We start from the raw sequence: 23,010 nt of genomic DNA, 5'->3' as shown, positions 1-23,010 counted from the left end.
GCTGTCAGAACATGATGTCAGAAGAACTGTTGCTTGGCAGTTGATATTATGATAGAAGAATTGTTGCTATGCAATTGAAATTATGATGTCCTATGTCCTTATCTGTTCCCTGTTAGCAAGAAGCTATTTAATAACCAGTGATTACCAATGGATTCATCTCATCCCTAAAACAAATGGGTGTTATTGCTCAGAGTAGGTTTTCTCAGAGATGAATCTATGTTGGGGAGAGGAGCTTTTTTATCAAAACTGAAAACCAGTTCTAAATAACAATAATAAAGATAATGAGAAGTAGAATTCATATGGTATAGCAGCTAATGTTCCTGATTAATGTGTATATTACTCCCAAGTGCCTCTCTAAATCTGCAAGCACAACATAGCTTAATTAGTTTGGCCATTTTGAAGTTTAAATGGGGCAGAATTATTAATGGTGGAAATTAAGTAGTCTGGGAAAATAGGAGCTAATCTTATTCTGAGTTATTACTTGCAGATTTTTTTATACACATTAAGGGAAAAAAAAGTGCAAATAATTTTCCACCACCTGCTAGTCTCCATTAAATGTTCATCAGAACTGCACAGGCATAAATGTTGCTTCAATTGAGAACACTGCAAACCCAGACCTGAGTGCATGAAAAAAAATTAAATAATCATGATTTGGTTTTAAAGCATAATATTTTTCCAGTACTTTATACTGATGAAGCATTTTATTTAATTTTTTTTTTCAAATATGCTTGTAATGTAGCTGGACCCAAGCATTTACAGCAGTTATACAAGTTTAATTTCCCAAGGTCCCCAGACACTTGCAGAATTTCCACGTGATCTGTTACTATGTTGTTTCTATGGGGCACACAGTAATTAATTTTGTATGACTATTCACATTACCAGTGCATACATTTGGGAAGACTGGAATCTCTTTTATTTAAAAAAGAATTGCAAGAAAAAAAAAGAAAATTGCTCAGACAAGTTTTGGACTAGCACAAGAGTCTGGTTATTAGAGGCAACAAGGTGATTTGTGTATCTTAAAGCAGAATTAATTTAGAAACTGTTGCAGTTACATTTGAAAGTAATTGAAAAAGTTTTTCCATTATATATCTTTTATGTACTTGTGCTCATATTAAAAACTATTAATTTGTAAGCATTTTAAAAATTGTATTAGACAAAAATTTATCTTGCCTTTACAACTCCTAAAGCTATGCTTGTTCTTGATAAAAGCCAAATTTTCTATTATGCATTTCTTAATAAGATAAACTCTCATAACTAACGTAGTTCTAGTTGGAAATCTCAGTTTCCCTGCTCTATATTGCTCTTTGATTGGTTTTAGGTAGGTAGTGCTGATAGGAGGCTTGATTATAAATTTTCAGGTACAGTTTTTCTGTTGTTTTATGATGTTATATAGATCTTTGTATGTAATTGTTTTGTGATTCCATTGTGTTTCCACTTTGCTATAAACCTTGAAAGTACTTCAGAAAATTAATAACTGAAAGCAATATTCTAAACCCGTACTAATAAAAAATGTGAAAGTTATTTCCTCTGCTGTACTCTTGAGTAATCTGAACACAAAAAGAGAATTAAGTATGGCAAGGCAAAGGAATAGATTTTAAAAGATTGTTTTTGAAGGTAATTTCATAAATCACCATGCTAGAAAACTGGGAATAAAATAAATTGGAAAATTTTCTGATGCTATTTTGCTTGATCCTATTTATATTATGCAGATGAAGAGATGAGTTAAGCATATGAGTGTGAACTAAGCACTCATCATCTCAAGCCATTATGCTACAGATTTGCACTCTCTTTAGGTAGATCTCATAGTTTCTGTAGTCCAGAACAGAGTTGTCTGCTAAAATTGCTCTGTATCTCTTTGTCTAAGTTTGTTTGGTATCAATACAAGGGGATAGCATGAGGTATATACAGTTCTAATGAATTTAGTACTTTGTTTTCTTCTCTGTAAAATGGGGTTGATACCTGCTTATTTTACAGAAGTGTCTGTGAGAATTAGTCTGTAAATCCATGGTATTAGCTATTATTAACTTGAGGAGGTGGTGTGGTGGGGTAAGTAGGGCAGTTTGCCACAGGCTGAAGTTCTGTCCTTGAAGCTCTCACTGACCTCTGTGCTGATAAATCCTTTTGCCTCTTCTGTGCCTTAGATTTTTAAAATAGAGATTCCTCTGTGAAAAGCTCTGTAATATAAATATCATGATTATGAAAGTAAAAGCTCTGTGTTTCTGAATGAAATCTATTGTAGAAAATGAAATAGCAGCTTCAACTGAACATGAAGCAATCACTTTAACTTTTTTTTTTCTTATAATTTGTCACTCAGGAAATAGAAGAAGTTTTGATAACTGAAGCTTTGTTCTCTTTAGGGATATGTTATCTGTGTGCTCATTGATGCCTAAATAGTGTATTTGTAAAAAAAGCAGCTAAGCAGTATCTAAATTTAAAGTAGACTGTGCAGTATACACATACCCAAACTGTAGAGTTGAACTAAGCATATATAGCTTTTTTTAAGGAATTCCATTTAGTGTGTATGTTCAGAGTTTGAACTAATTTTCTGTATGTGTATGTATTCATGTGCTTGGTTTTCACAGGCCTAGAAAATCGTTTTGAGGTAGAAGACCAATTGCTAGCTTATTCATATATTTAGAGTTTGAAAAGAGATTGAAAATCTGTGAGATTGTGGAGAGATACAGGTTTCCCCAACATTCATGAGAAACTTTGTAATTATGGGGGAAAAAAGTCCAGCACCTCTAAGATATTTTTCTCACGATATCGAGCAATAACTAGCAGCCTTATTTAAGCATGTTTAAATAGGGAAATTTTTACCTGAAAAGGACATTCTCCGTTTCTTAAAAAAACCCACCAAATCTTGAATTCTCCAAAATCCCTTTTAAAGAGCTCTGTGGCCTGCAATAATGGATCTTATAGGAAGTGTTTGTTTATAGGTACCACAGGAAAATAGTTTCATTCTTAAACTATTACGTATTGATGAAGCACTGTGATTTATGTAATCCTTTTGCACGTGTGGTAGTGTAGCAATATAAAATAAAATATCAGTCAGGTGTAAGCATTGAAGCAATTTATACTGGGATTGCAAAAGATACACTGAAACATGCATTATTTTGATTTTAGCCTTAATACTGTTAGGATGGCTGTATCATCCTGTCCTAATGCATTTGACTTGCTAATTATAAGTTGTATTTTATATAAGGTTTGGCCTTTCTCATTCTGCAAGGTTATTTCAATGCTTAGAAGTTAAAAGCAATGAACAGCTTGTTTACGGCTTAAAAAAAAGTCAGGTATCTCTCCATGGAAACCAGCTTTCATAGAAATCCTGTGAATACCAGGGAATTTTCTTTTCCTGCTTACCAGCAAATGGGAAGTAGGCTGCACACTGTGCAAGTCATTATGCAAATGCTGCTGCTTATTTGTCATCCACCCCAAATTTTATTTAAGGTCTGACTGACAATGAAAGTAACTAGTGGTTTAGTTAAATTACTAATTGCCCACTGATAGAATCTGTATATAATAGGTAAATCGTATTTCATTGTTCCAAGACTTACAAACTCTTTAGAAACTTAAATCATAACCTTAAAACTGTAGTGTTATCTCATGTTGTCAGTGGCCACTGCAAAAATACTCAGGTATGCCATTCAAACACTTAGGTTTTGTGGTTAGAGTAGTGTGGGTGCATTGATGAATAAATCATTGAAATAACTATGAAACTCAAACACCTGAGTTATATAACATGAACTGTGCTCCCAGTATTTAATAGCATTTGGAATCTTACCTTTTTTTTTACTTATTGGTGGTGAATTGTCTCTGGTTTTGTGGGCATATGCTGACCTCACTTAGACACCTGCTGTCTTTGCCATGAAAGCAACATTGCCAGTGAGAGGTAGTATGCATTCAGTGCATATTGGACGTACATCCCTGCTGTGGATTACCTAATTTTCTGTCATAGCAAGTGTGTGGAGAATAGGAATATGATGCTGTATAAATGGTGCTTTGCAGAGGCAGGTTGCACAGATTTTCAGTTAGGTGACACTGGAAGCAGTAGCAAGTATTATTGCTGATTTGAAATTCAGGGGTCAGAAGTGTCACTCCTGCTTCAGGGAGACCTACAGGAGTTTTTCCCCGCTGCTCTCTAGATTGCTTCTGTGACTTATTTGAACATCATTTAAGGAGCGGTGATTTCTTCTGCCTGTTTTGTTAGGAATATGCATGCTGTAGTATTAGTGGTACTCTTTCACAAAAATAACACAGTACACATTGTGTTGTCTGATTTTTCTACTCAACTTTAGACTCTCCTGTGACACAGTTCCTGTGCAGATCAGTGTTGCATTTGTGTGGTTTAAAAAAGACCATCTATGGGTAGGGTCTGGTAAGTTATGGTTTGCATTGCTGTGGTGTTTGCAGATTAAATTCTTCCTGAGTATAAAGTAAAGTATAACATAACTCAAATGAATTAACAGCTTGAAGAACAACAAACCAGGTACGTTTACTGTGTTACCTGATCCAATGCTTTGGTGTATTGCAGCAGTGTTGCAGCGAAAAGCTAGTTGTGAAGTTTCAGACAGGTTCTTGGGTCATATAGAAGGCTAATAATAAAAAGATTATTTAAGGAACTTGGAGAGTTTTAGTTTGGTATTTTCATTCCATCCCCTTGAAAAAACACTTGCTACTGTATGTGTTTTACTGGGTCTGAACTTCTGATGCAAAATTAATGCGTCTTCTGTAATTGAGCCGTCTGTCACTAGATTATTTACTGGGTTTTGGCAGTTGGCCACTGAGGCTTCACTGAATAACTTCACAACAGAATCTTTCTGGTGTTCTTAATTCTTTCCCTGTATTAATCTATTTCTCTTTTGTTGTGATAAATTCAATATTATGACTGTTAGCAAGCTCTCAACCTCAAAAGTTGCCAGAAAGCTGTTGGCAGTAGTAAAGTCAGTTTCTACATTAAGAATAAATAAATAATAATGAGGCTAAGAATGAAAAACATAGGGAAGAAAGTGGGATGGAGTCTCTTTCTGCTTGACACAAGTGGGAAGGGCTATCTTTGTGGTGAGGTGATAAAAGGTGTGGATGAAGCACTGTAGAAGTGATGTGTATTCAAAGGAAAAAGGCTAAGGAAAGGAAGAGGAAAGGAAGACATGAATGAAAAAAGGAAAAGTCTGTGTGTTGAGGGGGGATGTGACTGAAGAAGCTGGAAAATGAGAGTAAAGTTAGTAACATTTTGTCCTTGCATATGTAAGAAGTAGTATCCAGTAGAGCAATGCCTGGATATGTACATAGATACATATTCACTCTAATTGCCTGAGAGCTTCTGGTAAAATAAGGGGTGCTTAATGCTGCAGAAGTTACATACCACTATCCCCAGGAGATCTGAGTGGCATAGTGCAGTGCTTGTTGGGCCCTGTGTGTAGCGATTGCTTCAGGGTTCCTTGAATCATTGTTTCTAGTAGCATTTACTGACCAGCTTTGGGGTAAAAGGGAAAAGCCTTTGTTCCATATCATTGCTCTGGTTTTATTTTTTCATCACACCTAACAGCAGTTTACCAGAAAAGTGAACAAGTCAGAAAATAGGTAATAAGTAATTACCTTGAAGCATTTTTAATCTCTTTACTGGCTATAGTTCATAGTTGCATGAAAAGTATATATAATCTCTGGCAAAGTATAACCTGCTATCTAATAGTGAATTAAAAGTCATTGACCAGTGAAAGCATGAAACATGTATTTCTAACTGAAAAAGTCTTTATCCAGAATGCAATTACTTTAAATTGATTTTGACTAGTTGGCACCTTCCACAGAGGCAAAAGAATTGTTGGAAATTTGTGCTGACAGTCATTCAGAAATCTAAATGTCTCTTGGCATAGACTTCATCATCAATAGCATTGATGCCACAAGGCTAGGTCAAGACTTGAGTTTAACAGCTGTTCTTTGTCTCAACTGGATTTCCACTTTCGCATGTGATGTGCAATCTTCTTTAACCCATGAGGTGTACGGATATAAGGCAAAAGGTAAAATTACCTTTCATAGCTCCATAATAATACAATTATCAATTGCATAACATGATATCTTCAGATAGTTGTTCAATTTACTTTCTTCAAGCTGTGTTCTGCAGTGCTGATTTTGCTTGTTCCAATAAAGGCATTCTAAAATATTTTCTACTGAGATATATGCTGCAGATTGATGTGAATTGTGTGGCTCTAGTTATTTTCTTTGCATTTCTTTGTCCCTTGTAGGCTTACCCAGATGAGTCTCATTCCAGGTTTGTCTCCTCCGATGGTGTTGGTGGCTGTACTAGTTTCACCTTGCGAATAACTTACTAAACTGTAGAGATGTTTCTCAAGACATTTATATTGTATTAACCCGTTGGTTGGCACACTTGATCTGCGCTAGTTTGTGTTGTGTCTTGGTTTTGAGGTGATTTGCATCTTCTCTTGACAAATGAAAGCAGAATTTGCTACCGTGGGCAACCCCACAGAGCTGCCTAGGGACAGTTCTTGTCTGTATTGGCTAGCATGTTGATAGTGCAAGTTTACTAATTTCCAAATGAATGTTGAAATTCAGTAGGTCTTTGGGTTTTACATTCTGAATACTGTTCTTGAATTTCTCAAAGACAGTAGCAATATTTACTTGCATCAGTTCTGAAATAAAATCAGTTGAGATACTGCAAGAAAGAGTTAATTTCACTTTGAAGTAAGAAATTGCTCTTCATTCTTTGAGTTTTCTTCACTGTTAGGCTGCCTCAGACATCTCTTGCCAACAGATTGCTAATGCAGAAGTGTTTGCTGAGGAAATATTACTGCCTGCCTGGGTTTGTTTGGTTTTTTTTCTTTCTGCTTTGTTTTGTTTGCTTGTTTTGCTTGTGTGGAACTTCTAGGGAGATAAGAGTGAGGGATGTCTTCTGAAGGCACTCTGATATTGGAGGATTATGGGGAATGGCACAAGTAAGGCTTTTTTGTCTGTGTCTCACCTCCAAAAATCTGTCTAATCTAAGAAGGTGCTGCCATTCCTGTACCACAGATAATGCAGTGGTTTGATGGGGTAACACCTTGACAGCAAAACTCTTACACAGCAGTTGCCAGATCTGCTGCAGAGCTTTAGAAAGCAAAGGTTCAGAAATAGGTCAACAGCAAAGTTCCAGTGGAACTGTAATAAATATGGCTGGCTCTGGCTGAGAGTGAACTTTTCCAGTTATCTTGCAATTGTACACATCAGGTTGCTGTGTATTTTTAAGTGTGTATTCTTTGTCTTGAAACCTTATTATCATGATTTGATTGTTGTTTACTTTCTATTTTAAATTTCCATGCCCCAGTAATTTTTCTTTTGTTATATGTGCTCACTCATTTCTCTCCATCCATTAAATTTACTTTTCATCATTCCTTTTGCATTTCCTCCACCAACATGATGTGAAATTGCTTTTAGGAGTTAAGTATCAACAAAATCACTTCAGGAAGTGCACTTTGTGCGTCTGAGTCAGCTTCCCCAGTGTAAGTTTTCTGTCTGAAACATTGCTTTTATTCTGCACCTTAGCTGAGATGGATACTTTAGATAAACTTGGGAGCAAAGTTTAAATTTCTATGTGCAAACATCTAAATACTAATTTATTTTTTAATTCTTGGTTCTAGTTTATGTTTAGTACTGGGTTCCTCAAGCTGTGTTTTCTCATCTGCTTGTTTATTTCACGTTTTGCTATTTTAAAGCTTTCTTACAGTTGGATAAAAAAGAACAAAAACTGACCATCGATCAGCCATCTAAAGGAATAAGGAAAAACTACTCTTTCACAAATGAAGAAGTAAGACAGATTGATCGGGAAAACCAGAGGTTGCTAAAAGAGCTGTCCAGACAGTCTGCAAGGCCAAGGAGAAGCAGCACGTTGAAGAAGGTGTCTGTACCACCGCCTAGATTGTACCACAGTGCCCTCAACAGGCAAAAAGAGCAGCAAAGGATTGAAAGAGAAAACCTGGTAAGTTTTCAGTATGGGTGTGGATCAGTAAATTGAGAAGGACTATCTCTTGTCAGATGAGCTGTTGCTAAATACTTAGAAGATTGATGAGGCAACACATGGACATTTACTGCAGTAAGTCTTCAATGAATTTCCATTACTGTGGTGTTGGCATAATTTATAAATATGGGTGAGTTTCTTGGATTTTTGGGGAGAGGTCGGAGTAGTGATGGGGTTTTTTTCAGATGGAAGTAGATTTTAGTTTATATGCATTTGCTCTACTTCGGCATTGTTTAATTTAAGAGGAACGACTGTTATTGTTAACACACTCAAAACACTGGATAGCAGTCTGCCTGTTCATTCTGCTTCATCTTGACTGCTAGTTTCTCAAAAACTGGCTTGCATAAAATAAAACAGCATCAAACATTATATTTGAAATACAGAGGATACAAAGTCAATGTCAGTTCTGGTTTTTGACTCATAGCTATCTCTGTCTTTGAATATTTGTTGCACTCTGATTGACACAGTGTAGTGGCAATTACAATGGCTTCTTTACTGGAAAACAAAAATTCAGACACATTTGTAGGGATATTGCCAGAGTTCTCAAATAATAGAAGTAAAACTGGTTTGAATAAGGTCATTTTTATTAATTGAATTGTAATACATACATGTAATGACATTTTAGTTATCTCCCATGTATTTACCAATGTATTTGAAAAAGGCATACAATTGCAGTTAAAATAATTGGAAAATGTATACTGGAAGTACTTAGTTACTTTTTACCTTCTGTGTAAGTATAAGTTGCAATTTCCTTTTCTGTACACATAGAGAGACAGATTCAACATGGAGAAAGTCTGATTGCCCTATTTGGGAAAAGCTGTTAGATTTTCATTCTTCCAGCTTTCAGACATCTGGATTGTTAAAACTTTGAAAATTAGGAAACTTTCTTCCCAGCTCCACTAGACTGCAGTTCACATTATACTTCAAAGTCTGAAAGAATTTAGCAAAAGATATTGTTATAGATGTGTGATACTTGTCATTGGCTGGGGAATAAATGTGTTTAGGTTGGTAGGAGGGTGTTGATGGTGTTTATTTCAAATGTTGAAAACAGGTCTTGCTCTACCACAAGAACCTTGTTAATATGTTTTTAGGTGGTGGGGAGGAAGTGCTGTGCCACAGTGCCTCAGGATATAACAGTTATATGCTGTACTGCATAACAATTGATTACAGTAAATGAATGTATAGGATATTTTAAAATACACTTCTTTTTACTCAAAGCCACAACCCCTTTCTCTTATCATATATTGCAACGTTGGTTCAAGATTGTCTTGCCTTTGCAAGTTTTGGATCAAAAATGCAGCAGACCTAAACACAGTCATTTCACGTATTGCTGTTTTTGTACACGTTAGAGATGAATGATGGTTACATGAAGTCCAAGAAATAGTATTGTTCGTTTACTCATTTATGGTTTAGTTGTTGTCAGCAATATGAATGGACGTGTTGGATATGAGAATTAATGTTAGGACATTGTGTTAGTTTAGGCTGTAAAAGCATTTGGTTTATTCTTTTCCCCAAGCTCAGGATGATATATTCTGTTCTTCTTTTCAGATTAGTGATTCATCAGTGCAGCTCTTCTCTTTTGTTTAACTTTGATATAATTTTTTAGAAATTTTGTTTATGTTTTTATTCTGTCTGAAGTGTATGTACCCCTAGAGCATCACAGTTTTAACATACTGATTTTTGTAGCACTTCCTTTTGAGATTTCAGGTGTGACATACTTTTCTCTGAGACTGTAAATGAAAGAGTAGCCCTACCCTGCTCATTGGTGTTGGTTTTGTTTTTCTTTAGATAAAAGTATGTGTTTTTTGAACCTGTTTTCTCCTGGTCAGCAGCTTTCCTCACTTTCATAAATTTAAAGAGGTGGAATTCTGTAGAACTTTATCAATCTTTCTTTTCTTACTTCTTTGCAATCTTTTTTTTTTTTTTTATACAAGGCCTGAGGGTACTGCATAGAGGGTGTGGTGTTTGATACACCTTTGTGAAATGTTTGTTGGAGAAGGATGCAGAGTTTTGTAAATAATTCAATAATAGAAATCTACAGCAGTAGTCTCTGCAGGGGGTTAAAGAGCTTTGATGCAGAGATTTTTTTTTTTTTTGCTGGTTTTGGCACAGCTTTTATAATTTCTTGTTGTGAGGTTAACAATTTGTCTATGGAAAATGTTCATTTGTTCCACCAGAACATTCTTGGAGTAATGCCTGTACTTACTGTTATCAGAAAGATTGATTTCTCTTGCAGGCATTTAGTATCAGAGATGATGCAGGAAAGTAAGTAAAATTTTAGAAGATTAGAGAGGAATCTGAGTAGTTTTGTGCTCCCTAGCTTTGTGAAAGGGTGCCAAGAGGTACAGGAAATATATGTTGTTCCCACAGACTGTGTTAGAAGGAGCAATGACAGAATAGAAAGATGGATTGCTCTGATGAACAGTAGTCTTAAAGTACTAGTTAGCAATTTATAGAAAAAGCACAATTAGCAAAACAGATGACTGCTAAAATTAATGCCAGAATTTTGTAATAGCTGCTTTTGACTGTGCTTTCATGAATGGAACCTACTTCTGCTTGCTTTTCAGAGCTAGCAAGATCAGAGTGTGTCTCTTGCCAATAGAGGATGCTATTGATTCAGAAAACATACTACTCTTGTGTTTGAAAATAATTTCAATCCCTCTTCTTCAGTGGAAAGGAATTTAAGTGTGACTGATTTGTTACTTTGTTCCCGTGTCTGCATATATGTGTATCTATTTCTATTGATACAGTAATCATTTTCACCAGTGTAAATAAGATACCAAACTTAATAGACTATATGCCATTGAAAATTTTAATGGTTTATTGTTGGTTTTTTATTGGTTTATTATTAATGTAATGCCTGGCATATACAGGTGAGTGTTTGGGGTCCTTGAAATAGTGATTTGCAGTAATCATATCATTCTTCAGTAATTTCATCAGAACTTAGAAGACATTCATATCTCTGTGTTTTCTGGTGGGTTTTTTATCATTTTTATTAATTCTTACTAGGATTTAGTTGTTAGATGACCTCAGTGAGCTAAGCTGCTATGTTCAGTCAAGTTCCTAGGGAGCAGTGACCTTTTGAGTTCACATTGGAATTTCGCTGGAAGATCTCAGCAGCTCTGGTAGGGGCAGTTCTCAAACCATAGCTCAGGAGGGATAAGGGTGTTCCTTTTTTGTGGATATTTGGTCTTTCCATGCATTCCTACATATTCTTCCTGTACCTCATGCTGTTATGGTTCACTGCACATAAAACTCCATGTTCTTTATTCCCTCACATCTTATTCCCACAAAATGTACCCTAAGCCCAAATAGACCCAGCTCTGATTCTGGCATAATGACCCTTCCACACAAATTTAATAAAAAAAAAATCACTTGCTTTGTTTCTCTGCAAGGGCTCTCTCTTTTCACTTGCTGGATTTCCTGAGTCCTCTGTGCTGCAGATTTATTATTGCTTCTGGCCACCACTTGTTGCAGTCAGTGGCCTCTACCAGCACAAGGATTCTTCAGGGAGACTTTACCTTCTCGTGCAGTCGGAGCTGGCTTTGTCCTGCTGGAAGTCCTGAATCTCCTTTAGAATCTTCTTTAGAAATGTGTTTATTGTAGTGCCACAAATTAATGTATATTTATTTGTCTCCATTTGATTTAATGGTGCAGATGTGCGGTCATAGTTGGGTGGGGAGTAAAGGGCATGGGAGGGACAGTGCTTTTGGCCATCCCTCTACCTGGCTGACACCATGTACAAAGAATATTCCTTTGATCCTATGCTGCACCCTGCCTGCCCTGCCAACTGTGTCATGCTGCAACAAGGGAAATAACTTGTCATCGTGGAAAGAAGTAGGAAGAGGGCCTCTGGTTCATCAGGGTTGTACCTGGGCACACTGTACTTTCCTCCCTAGAAGTATTCTATACTGTTTTTTCTCTGCCTTCCCTTTTTCCTATCCCCAAGGACTATCCCCAGAGTTAGAGAGCATCACTAGGCCTTGGACACTGCACGCTTACATGGCTGTGGAAAGAATACCAAGTTTGTTCAGTCTCACAGATCTCAGATCTCAGTCTGGAGGAGAAATCTGTACAGAATGCAGTTGTGAAAGACAATGTAGTCTCATGTGTGATCTCAGGAACTCAGAAATAATTGATGCGTTGCTGCATTGCTGACTCCTCAGAAACTCAAGCACACAGAATTTTATGTGATCTTTTCACTTACTTAATACTTTCCAAAATACAGGCATAAAAGCAGACAATTTTATTTAAACTAGAATTAAGTAGGCATATATATATATATAAATATATATATAAATATATATATATATATATATATATATATAAAAGCCAGTGTGATCAGAATCAAGCTTGAAATTACTGCAGTGTTAAGGCATGCAAATTCTGTGAAGCTCTTACAATTGAGCGCAGACTTGAAACATGATCGTCTCTCACAGGAAAGTCACTTGTGCAATTTACCTGATCTATTTGTGATGGAACTGAATGTATTGAGATCTTCCATTTTTAATATTGAAGGTAAAATAAGTGATCTCTGCAAAACATATATAGTTGTATGAGGAGATGTGGATGAAGTTGTGAGAAAAATGTTGGCTATAACATTTAGAGACAAGTCTACCATTTCATGTCCTGTAACCGGCTTTAGTGAAGAGCTATTTCTAGCTGAAGTCCTTCCTTTGACTTTTGCTTACTTAGGTATTCCTGCTTACCATGAGCTGGCTGGCACTTGATGCAAGCACTTGTGACATGTTATATCTGAGCCAAAGTCACTTGTCCTTTCTCTCTTGTGCACTCTATGCAGGTTTCCAGTGCCCATGCATAAACTACCAAGAGTTTCTAGATTCCTATTATAGTTAGACAATGACAACTGACATCCTGTGAATACTATACTATTTCCTCATCACTTCTTGTAAATTTTGTTCCTTATTAAAAAAAAAAAATAAAATCAGTACATGATTAAGTGTGCAGTTTAATGGTGATACAGTTTCTTGACCATACAAGTATATATCTAGACAATGCATCTTATAAAGAGAGTTATCTTTAGTACCTTGGAGACTTAGTGTAAGCACAGTTTGCATTCTCTTGTTGATAGGATGCATGTCACAAACTGGACCACCAAAGCCATCAAATGTCAAGCCATCAAATGAACTGAAATTAGTTAAAAGAGGAAATAAATAGATCTATGTGAGGCAGCCACTAAAGGTGCAGTATATTAAAAATGTGAAACTGTTAATTGGAAGTTGCATGTAGCTGGGTATTTCCCAATTTGTCCTTTTATCACGTCCTTTTTTTAGATTATTGAAATGTCTTAATAAGTTCTGTTTCAAGTAGAAATAATTATTCAGAATAGGAAATTATGTCTTTAAAATACTGTGTAAGTAGTTATTCCAATACATCACTTGCCACATGATTTCTAGGGCTAATTTCAACAAGAGGAAATGATGTCTGTATCAGTAATTTCAAATAGAATCTCTTAAAATTAGATTATGGATAAAATGAAGTCTCCTAGATGTTTGTGCTTTCCTTTTGAAATTATTTTCACAGAACTGGGGTCAGTAATCCTGTCTGGGCTTCATATAGAGCAATATAAAATGGTCTGTTTGGAAATCAGAGATTTTTAAAAAACCCCAAACTTCTCATTCTTCTAGAAATTTAGAAGAGGAGTAACCAAAGGTAGGATTAGAATAGTAGAGCCCATTTCTTCACTACCTTTGCAGAAAGTCACCAAACAGACGTATTGTTTCAAATCGCCATAAAGCACAGAGAACTGTGAGGTACTAAAGATGTACTCACTGTAGGACTGATGGTGTGCAAGGGATAGTTACCATTTGTGTCATAACACTGTGAAAAGAACTGAATAGCAGAGTAACCCATGCTGGTCACCAGTGGGGAAGCTCCTGTTGTGTACTGCTAAAAATTTTGGGGCTTTTTGCATAAAAGTCAAATATATATAAATATAAAATACAAATTAAAAAAATATATATATATAAAAGTCAAAATAAAAGTAAATTTATGACTGTTTGTTTTGCAGCATCTTGCTCATTCTTTCTCTTTCTTGATGACATTTTTCTTCAATGTTAAGGCTTTCCTGAAAAGACTGGAAGCAGTGAAACCAACAGCTGGTATGAAGCGTTCTGAACAACTGAGGGACTACCACCGCCAGATGAGCTACCTGACGTATAAAATACAAATTAAATATAGATATATATATATATATATATAAAAGTCAAAATAAAAGTAAATTTATGACTGTTTGTTTTGCAGCATCTTGCTCATTCTTTCTCTTTCTTGATGACATTTTTCTTCAATGTTAAGGCTTTCCTGAAAAGACTGGAAGCAGTGAAACCAACAGCTGGTATGAAGCGTTCTGAACAACTGAGGGACTACCACCGCCAGATGAGCTACCTGACTTCTTCGCCTTCTCTAAGAAGGGCTAGATCTCCTTTCAGCCAGCTTAGTCCTCCAAGTAAGTACTTTGGAGTTGCAGATTATTGCATTTCTTTGCAATGTATTTTTATAATTCAGAATTGTGAAGCACTTACTTGTTAAGAATAGCAAATATGTTCTTTGTCATCTTTAGATTGATTGTTTATCAAAAGGAAGTTGTCAAAATTATTTTTCTAGTCACCAAAAATGATTAGTATGTGCATTGCTTTGTTGCCATCCTAAATTTCCAATAAATGATCTTGTCAATCATTTTTCCCAAGAATTAAAAATCCCTGTAGTAGTGTTTCTCATTTTGCCAGTACCCTTTATTGACGGAAGAAGAAGGGAAAAACAAACCCGACCAAAAACCCCAAAATAACATCAATGAATGTTCAAATTCTCATTCAGAAAATTTAGATCTACTGATAGTAGCCCTGTCTTTCTCAGAAGTTCAGTGTGTAAGATTGGCAAGTAGACAGTGTGTCTCTATAGAACCATATGTTTCAAATTTATGAACCAAAGGCTTGAATTTTTTCCTGATCATTTGTCAACAACTCATCATCAACTCTTTTGCAGTTGTATTCAATCTACTGTGTTTTGGTTTGGTTTATTCTGAGAGCTAGGGTAATGAGTGTTGCAGTAATAACACAGCGTTCAATTTACTGTGTTTTGGTTTGGTTTATTTGGTTTATTCTGAGAGCTAGGGTAATGAGTGTTGCAGTAATAACACAGCATAAGCATTCTCCCTTTGTGTGTTAACAGGAGGAACTTCAAGATCATCCACTGTACAAAGTGCACTGAGCCAGAGAAACGAAAAGCCCGTGTCTGATTCAGCCAGTGGGGCATTACAGAGACCTAAATCTACTAATGTTTGTGCTGCTTGGTTATAAGTGTGTTCTTTCCTTGTGTACTGAGATGATACTCAAACTTCTATTTTTAGTGCTTTTGTAAATTCTATGTGCAAAAATATTTTCTGCGTTGTTCAGTGATTAAAATGCATTGCATTTAGAGTAATTGCTTATAAAATGGTCTTAAAATGGTATAAAACACTTCTGTCAGTGTTTTGCGTGACAGGAAGAACTTATGAAAGAGAAGGAGGTATCTAAATGGACACATTAAATAGAAATTTAACTATTAGTCTCAGATCATAAGTGGAATTTTTATCCATAACATGGAAGGACAGAATTGCTGTACTAGAGGTGCAAAATGTAAATAAATTTTTAAAAATATTAATACTTTAAAATAATGCATTACACTTACAAGCATTTGCTTAATTTCTGGAATTTCCTGCTTTACATCCTGGCTTTATGTAACAGCCTTCTGAATTTTGTGGGTCATGTTCTAGTGACTGAAAGAATCTTTAACAGCAGTGTGACAAGGTGAAAAGCAGATTGTGTATTCCTCCATAGTGAGCTAGAATACTGAGGTGTGCAGAAGACGATGTTTTGCCACTGTTAAATGTTCAGCACCTGGAGTGTGTTTTGTATGCGAGGCTGTGTCTCTTCCAGATCAAAAGGATTTTGGAAGTTGTACTGGACTTTGGAAGACATACTGGGATCTTTATGTAGGAAAGAAACATCTGATATTGTCTGAACAACAATAAAGACTGAAGTAAAAAGCAGTTTCAGATTTAGTGTAAACAAGTAAGTTCTGGTTACTTCTCAAACTAGAGAATACTATTAAGTAAGGGAAATAGTTCATGGCCCTGCTTTGCGGATGTGTGCTCTTCTCAGTGCAGAGATGTAAACTTGAGCTGCAGGAAACATCTTGAACATTGATTTTGAGTGACTACTAACCAGGATTTACGGGGAAAAAAAGACAATAGGAAAAAAAAGTGTTGTTGCTTTTCTTGACCTGTTTTAAATGTCATGTTCATATCTAATATTTGTAGTAATGTCAGATAAGCTCCAATAGCAACATCCATTTACAAGAGGAGTAAAACTTAATGGTATTGGTAATCACAATAGTAGGTGGTGTGGTTTATTTCTATACATAAAGGCAGACATTCAGTGAGATTGTTTTGTACAACTATAGCCTTATAAAGAGCACAAATTGTGATGCCACTGTCTGTGGATATTGCTGAAACTTTGCTTGCTTCCCCAGCTTCTTCCCAGGAAGGAATTCGATGTATTATGGATAAAGAAAAAAAGCTGTATTTGGTAATGCTGGGTCTTTGACATGAAAAGTGTATTATTCTTTGCTAGTGCTTGCATGAGGGCTTAGGCTTTCAGGTATTCTGCATTGTAACACACTTTTTACTCGGTCCTTGTGATAGTTTGGCAGAGCTTCTTCACTTGGTGACCCGCAGATCCAATTTAGCTATTTGACAATACTTGGAACTTTTAACTTTAGGCAGCATTGTGGCAAACAGATTTGTATTGCAATTATTATTCATGGTTAAGAACTGTTAACAATTTCTTTGTATAGTGCTGCTGTATTTATTTCTATTATTGTGCTAATGAAAATTATTCTCTATTTAAAGGTTTTTGTCCTTGAATGTGAATATCAGAGTAACAGTTTAAATACTTCTGAATGTTCATATTATAATCTTTTTTTCTGTGAAGAAACTCACACAATGGATTACTTTTAATTGCTTCATCTTATTTAACTTTGGTATGAAAGAGTGTCAATTTTGTATGTCATTTGTAAATCATAAGAAATAAAATATTTAACATGAATTGTCATTGCAGTGGCCTCTTGCTGATTTTAATAATTGATATTAAGGTGCAAAGAAGGTTGAATAGCTCAGTACGTAGAAAAACATAGAAAAATGCAGATTTTCCATTGTTCAAGTGTTAGATGTAAGGGAATAATGGCTTAGTCATTGGTTTTAGTTTGCCTGTGAGCAGCTCTTGCAAAGGTATAAAAGAAGTAGTATCAATTGACTGTGACAAAGGGAGTTCAAGTAGCAGTTGCAGACCATCTACGAAGTCTTCTAATTTCCAGCCTCTCAGAGCTGATGGCTGCATTTTAGGTTACAATTTCAGCAACTGTTATGCTGAGTGCCACTGACTCAGGGCAGAGCTGCTTTCAGAAGAATGATAATTCCTTGACAGTTTTGAATTCTGACCACAGGTATCTTTATGAAGAATACTGCCTGCAATCTCCCACACTGCACACTGACTTTTAAGCAGAAATGAGCCATTTACCTGTGTTTCCCATATGCTTCATTTCATGTACATTCTCTTAGCCCAGTGACATTTTCCTGTATTGATACCCCTTACTGTCTTTTTTAATAGTCCTTAGTCTCTCTAGTTCGCCTTTTTCTCTGGAATGTAACTTCTTTCATTTACACTTACTTGAAGTTTCTTTGCTTTCTCTTAATTTTCTAACTCAGATATGCATTTCCCCTAAGTTTTTGTATCTGCCTAGTACAGTGTCACTTTGTAGCCAGCTTAGATCTTCCCTAGCACATCCAAATACCACTTACAGCCTTATCAGTGAGCTAAAGGAGAACTGGATAGCTGGATTGTGTTAGCAAGCTTCTTATAAAAAGTTGTGAGGAAACTGCAGAGGAAAGGGGGAAAAAGAAGGAGCAGAAACTGTGGCAGAGTTTTTAAGGAAAACTAATGAGCTTTGAAAACCAGCAGAAATATCTTCTTAAATTTACGGTTTGATAGATTGCAAATAACCTTGGTTATTTACTATGGGAAAGAAAATAGACCAGGTATCTAGAAAAGCAAGTATTTAAGAGAGCAACCATGAAAAAGGAAGCTGAAACTATCAGGCCAGGTTTTGTCCTGGGACAAAAAAAAAAATAAAAATCTGTATTTCGTTAATTTAAAAACAGTCTGTCATTTTTTGGACCAGTATTTCCCAAATGCTTCTTTTTTTCAAGTGGATAGATGTTACTTCCAGACACTGGTTAGTGGCTGGTACCTGCCTTCAAGGCGAACAGAGCTGCTGGTCTGAATCTGTGGCAGACAACCAGAGCCTCTCATGCCAAGTGACAGTGAGCTAGGACTCAGCTGCATCTGACAACGGTTTCAAATAGGAAAAGGATAACTGGAAGCTATATATACAAAGCAGTAAAAGATGAAGGTGAGATGAAAGTTTATTTGACATTACTTGCTTAGTCTTACCCCGTTGCCCAGAGAAGTTGTGGACACCCCAACAATGGAAGTGTCCAAGGCCAGGAACTGAGCCTAGTAGACAGCATCCCTGCACATGGCAAGGGTGTTGGATCTAGATGGACTCTAAGGTCTCTTCCAACACAAACTATGCTCTGATTCTGAGTTTTTTGTCCTAGTTGGATACAAATGCTTGTCTATATGTAGTCTAACTGAACAACTGCAATGGCCACACCTCACTTTCCCTCCTCTGCCTAATCAGACAGTCTGTTCTTCCATGCATTCACAACCCTGCAGCATCTAAAGTTTAAAAAGTGTATTAAGCATGTTCTGATCTCACTGCTAATTAATAGTGCAATGTGTTCATAATGGTTCAACGTGTAGTTATTTTAATAATTCTTGAGTATTCAATTCTAAACAAATTTTTCAAGTAAATTAAGCAGTAATGACTTCACTATTCAATGAGATGCTTCAAAGTTAAGGGTATTATAAACAAATTATACAAGCAGCTGAAGCTAGGTGGAAGCTTATCTCTCAGATCTCTGGCTGCAGTACCCTTAAACTGAATCCACTTGGTTTTGCAGTTGTAGAATTATTAATAACCTCAATAACTTCACCTACCTAAAGCTCTATTAAAAAAACTTTCAAGAGACAGCCACTAACAGTGTCCTGATTAACACATCACCTTGGAGGACGTGCTTGTAATGTGCTCAGTGTACTGAAAACAACAGGAAATAATTCATTAATATATTAATTTATTTCATTTCAGTTTCAGTTCAATTGAACATCAGAGCAGACAACTTTTTCCTTTGTGACAATACAGGGAATTTTTGAAACACTGTATTTCCATATTTTACAAAGTATGTCTGAAAAATCAGATTATGGTTTCAAGCATATTACTGTACAGCTTGTCAGGGAAGAGGCTACAGTTAGGAACTCAGCCTAGTGCTTTAGTATAGTTTATGATTTCAGACATACTTTTCACTTAATGTATTAAAAAATAGAGCTTTAGAAGAAAACATGATTTTAAGTCATGTCATCACAGTGCTGGGTAGCTAGAGACATTACTTAATAAATATTTCTGACAATCTATTAAGAATTCACAATATTAGATTTTAGACTAGGTATAGATCACTTATATTTTGTCTTTAGACAAAATCTATTATCTGCAATTTGAAGTATAATATATACACAGGTTCCAAAACAAATGGTGGAGGAATTCTCATAGAAAATGTAACTGTGATGTTGTGGACAATTTTTAAATTAATGTGTCCTTATCTCTGCCACGTACGTTACTCAAATTTTATTCTGTTTCCCTAGGAAATATTTTGTTGTCCATTACATCACAAGTTCGTATATTTAAAAAAGTTGATTGAGAACAATTGAACTACTGCATTATGATGTTATGTCTTAGACATACTTCTTGATTTCATCATAAAGTACTAATACAAAAGCTCCGCCCATGCCTCTCAACACATTCGACCAGGCACCCTTGAAGAACGCTTTGGATCCTTCGTCTTTAGCTATCTTCCTCCAGCAATCAATTGTGCCCTTGTACATAATATCAGCTGTGGAAACAAACATAAAGGTTAGAAGGCTTGAAGTTATACAGCAAGTATGTTTCAACTGTTGTATCTTTAAAACAACAAGGAATAAGCGAAGTACAGCAAGGATTTAAAATTTAGTAATCAATTAAGGAAAATTAATTCTCCATAGGAAATCAAGTAATTTCTCAGTCCTTTAGATCAACATGATAGAAATAACCAGCAATGTGTTCCCCATAGATTTTTTAAAAGACTCCAATAAGAAGGTTATCAATTTTCCTTAAGACAAAAAAACACCCAGTATCTTATCTTATCCTGATGAAGAAAAACTTTCTGAAGCCAAAACCACTTATTCTTACCTCCCTTTCGGCCAGACTGCATCATCATCCTACGTCGCACAGTATCAAAAGGATAAGAAACCAGCCCTGCCACTGCAGTGACACTCTGGGCAATCATCCAGCTCACTATGATGTGCACATTCTTTGGATCAGGCAACATACCTGTCATCAAGAACAAATGAACAGAATCAGTACAGAGGGAAAGGGCTGTGGGAAGCATGGCTGTAGAAGGAATAAGCACCCACCAACCCCAGAGTCAATCCAAACCCAAGGCAATTCAGAGCAGAAAGTAGAGGGAGGCAGGAATGCACGTCAGAAACACCTGTGCACATTTCTAGCTCTGCACTCAACTGGTGCTGAGCCAAGGCCTGCTTGTCCTTGTATTGCCAAGTGCCCTAGAGTGCCTTTACTGAATGGATCTTCCCTTGCAGTCACTCCTCCATGCACTTCTTACCCTTGGCCGTATCGTATACCCCAAAATAGGCTGCTCTGTAGATGATGATGCCCTGGACAGACACACTAAATCCTTGGTACAAGCCCTTCAAGCCATCAGACTTAAAGATCTTGACAATGCAGTCGCCCAGGCCAGAGAACTCCCTCTCAGTGGCTCCTTTGCCCACATCAGCCGCCAGCCGGGTCCTGGCAAAATCCAGCGGGTAGACGAAGCAGAGGGAGGTGGCTCCCGCGGCACCCCCAGACGCAAGGTTTCCTGCGAAGTAGCGCCAGAACTGCTTGTGCTTGTCCACTCCGCCCAGGAAGATCTGCTTGTACTTGTCCTTGAAGGCGAAGTTAAGGGCCTGGGTGGGGAAGTACCGGATGACATTGGCCAAGTTGCCTCTCCAGAAGGAGGCGATGCCCTGCTCCTTGGGGATGCGGACTATGCAGTCCACGATGCCCTTGTACTGCTTATCGGCCGTGATCTGTTTGCTGGCATGCTGGACCTGCAGGGAGGAAGGAGGAGGGCGGCACGGTGAGAGACGGGCACCGCAGGGTGACCCCGCATGCTGAAGGGCACGGACGGGGCCGGCCCAGCTCCCGGCACCGCCAGGCGGTGCTCAATGTCCCGGGCAGCTCCCGCGTAACCGGAGCCGGCCGAACTCCTTCCCATATTTAGTCACGCCGGGCAGCGCCCGCCGAGCCGGCACCACCTGTGGCGCGGCACCGCCGCCCCCCGTCGCCCCCTCACCTGCAGCAGCAACTTCACTCTCTCGATGGGGGCGACAGCCGTCTTGGAGACGGCGGCGGCGATCCCGCCGGCCAGAAAGTCCTTGACGAAGCTGAGCGCTTGGTCACCCATGCCGCGAGCCGGTCCGACAGCCCCGCCCGGAGAGAGGCAACGAGCGGACACTTCCCCACCCCGCCGGACAAATGTCACCGCGGCCCGCGCCGCCCCGCTTATAGCCCGCGGCCTCTCGCGATAGGAGGAGGCGCCCCCCCGGGCCGCGGGCATTGGCTGCGGCCCGCCGGGCCCGCCCCGCCATGTTCCCCCGAGCGGCGGCCGCGAGGGACGCGGCGCCCGGGACGTTTAAAGGGCAAATTAAAGTTATCTGGTGCCTGCTGGGGAACGCGGTGTCACAGCATGTGCCCGCTGTATTTATAGCTCCCGGGAGGCACCGGAGGGAAGATGGGGAGCCGGCAGGAGCGCTTCAAGCGGTGTTAAGCGTTCCGTGCGGGCGAGAGGCAGCGGCTGAGGGCTGAGAGCCTGCCCGGAGCGGTGTGAGGAGAGGAGAGGAGGGTGCGGGCAGCCCGCAGGGAGTGCATGAGCCTGGCCCTCATGCGCGTGGAGTCACGCAGAGAGGGCCGCCATGAGTGTCGTGCCCAAAAAGCAAAGCTCCCCAGGGATGCACTGCCAGCCTGGAAGGTGGTGCTGTGTTCAAAGGCATCAGTGACCAGGACTGGACTGGACCTCTCTTGAGTCAAGGCCAGAGCGCCGCTTCATGCTGTACGCACTGTGTGGGGCTTGCAGGCATCGAGATCTTTAAATACCCCAGCGTGCGCTGGGACTCGGCTTTCCCGAGGAGGAGACAGAATGCCTTTCTGCATTGTACCCTCCTTTCACCCCTGCAAGGTCAGACCCTCGCAAGACCCACAGGCAATCAATCCCCTCTTCAGAGAGAGAGAGAGAGGGAAGGGAGGAGACTGGAAGCACATGCCCAGGCATGCTGAAATTGCTTGACTGGCACCAAGTGTGAAAGAAGAGTAAAGGCTGTAGTGAAGCTGCCTTTACGCAGCATCTGGTTCTTAGAAAAATGTTTGGGTCTCAAATGAAGATGAAATGGCTCCCCCATTAGTTTCTTATCTGTTCTTTCTGGCTGACCCCCATAAGAAAACAGCAGTTTATGATTCATTGTTGGGTGACTTAGTTGTGTGGAATGGTTATGTAAAAGGCAGTGCAGGAAGGTGTAGGTGCATACCAAGGAGTTTGCCCTACAGAGCTAATAAGACAGAAAAATGTTATACCAAGGAACTCGTAAGGGTCTCTTTTATTTTGGTAATATGGTATCAGTAATGAAAATAGAATTCATCTTAATGTAGATGCTAAAATCTTGGCTGTTCCACAAAAAGACATTCTATACAGGGCAGTGCATCTCTTCTCACAGTGTGTGTGTTAGCATGAGTCAATGGGA

The 23,010-nt window shown here is 38.2% G+C and overlaps 2 protein-coding genes across 2 annotated transcripts in view; one reads left to right on the top strand and one right to left on the bottom strand.

Moving 5' to 3' along the window:
* CFAP97 (cilia and flagella associated protein 97) overlaps positions 1-17,106 on the top strand; it is a 29,410-nt gene extending 12,304 nt beyond the window's left edge. The window contains exons 4-6 of the mRNA XM_041479778.1: positions 7,704-7,966; positions 14,321-14,471; positions 15,194-17,106. Of these exons, the coding sequence (XP_041335712.1) occupies positions 7,704-7,966; positions 14,321-14,471; positions 15,194-15,321 (542 nt within the window). The 3' untranslated portion in view covers positions 15,322-17,106. The remainder of the gene's footprint in view (positions 1-7,703; positions 7,967-14,320; positions 14,472-15,193) is intronic.
* Positions 17,107-19,239: 2,133 nt separating this feature from the next.
* SLC25A4 (solute carrier family 25 member 4) lies at positions 19,240-21,772 on the bottom strand. The gene is made up of 4 exons (XM_041479777.1): positions 21,570-21,772; positions 20,838-21,324; positions 20,405-20,545; positions 19,240-20,069 (listed from the first exon to the last, which is right to left on the bottom strand). The coding sequence occupies exons 1-4, from the start codon at positions 21,678-21,680 to the stop codon at positions 19,912-19,914; spliced, it is 897 nt and encodes a 298-aa protein (XP_041335711.1). The 5' UTR covers positions 21,681-21,772; the 3' UTR covers positions 19,240-19,911.
* Between the last annotated feature and the right edge of the window lie 1,238 nt (positions 21,773-23,010).

This window comes from Pyrgilauda ruficollis, unplaced genomic scaffold (assembly GCF_017590135.1).
Source record: "Pyrgilauda ruficollis isolate IOZ18807 unplaced genomic scaffold, ASM1759013v1 scaffold5, whole genome shotgun sequence".
Classification (NCBI taxonomy): Eukaryota; Metazoa; Chordata; class Aves; order Passeriformes; family Passeridae; genus Pyrgilauda; species Pyrgilauda ruficollis.
This window is presented reverse-complemented; position numbering and strand designations above follow the sequence as displayed.

Excerpts from the sequence above, each read along its gene's own strand:
- SLC25A4 (XM_041479777.1), bottom strand. The coding sequence starts at position 21,680 with ATGGGTGACCAAGCGCTCAGCTTCGTCAAGGACTTTCTGGCCGGCGGG. Across the intron at positions 21,325-21,569 it reads GAGTGAAGTTGCTGCTGCAG|GTCCAGCATGCCAGCAAACA; the intron begins GTGAGGGGGCGA and ends TCCTCCCTGCAG. Across the intron at positions 20,546-20,837 it reads GGTATACGATACGGCCAAGG|GTATGTTGCCTGATCCAAAG; the intron begins GTAAGAAGTGCA and ends TCTTGATGACAG.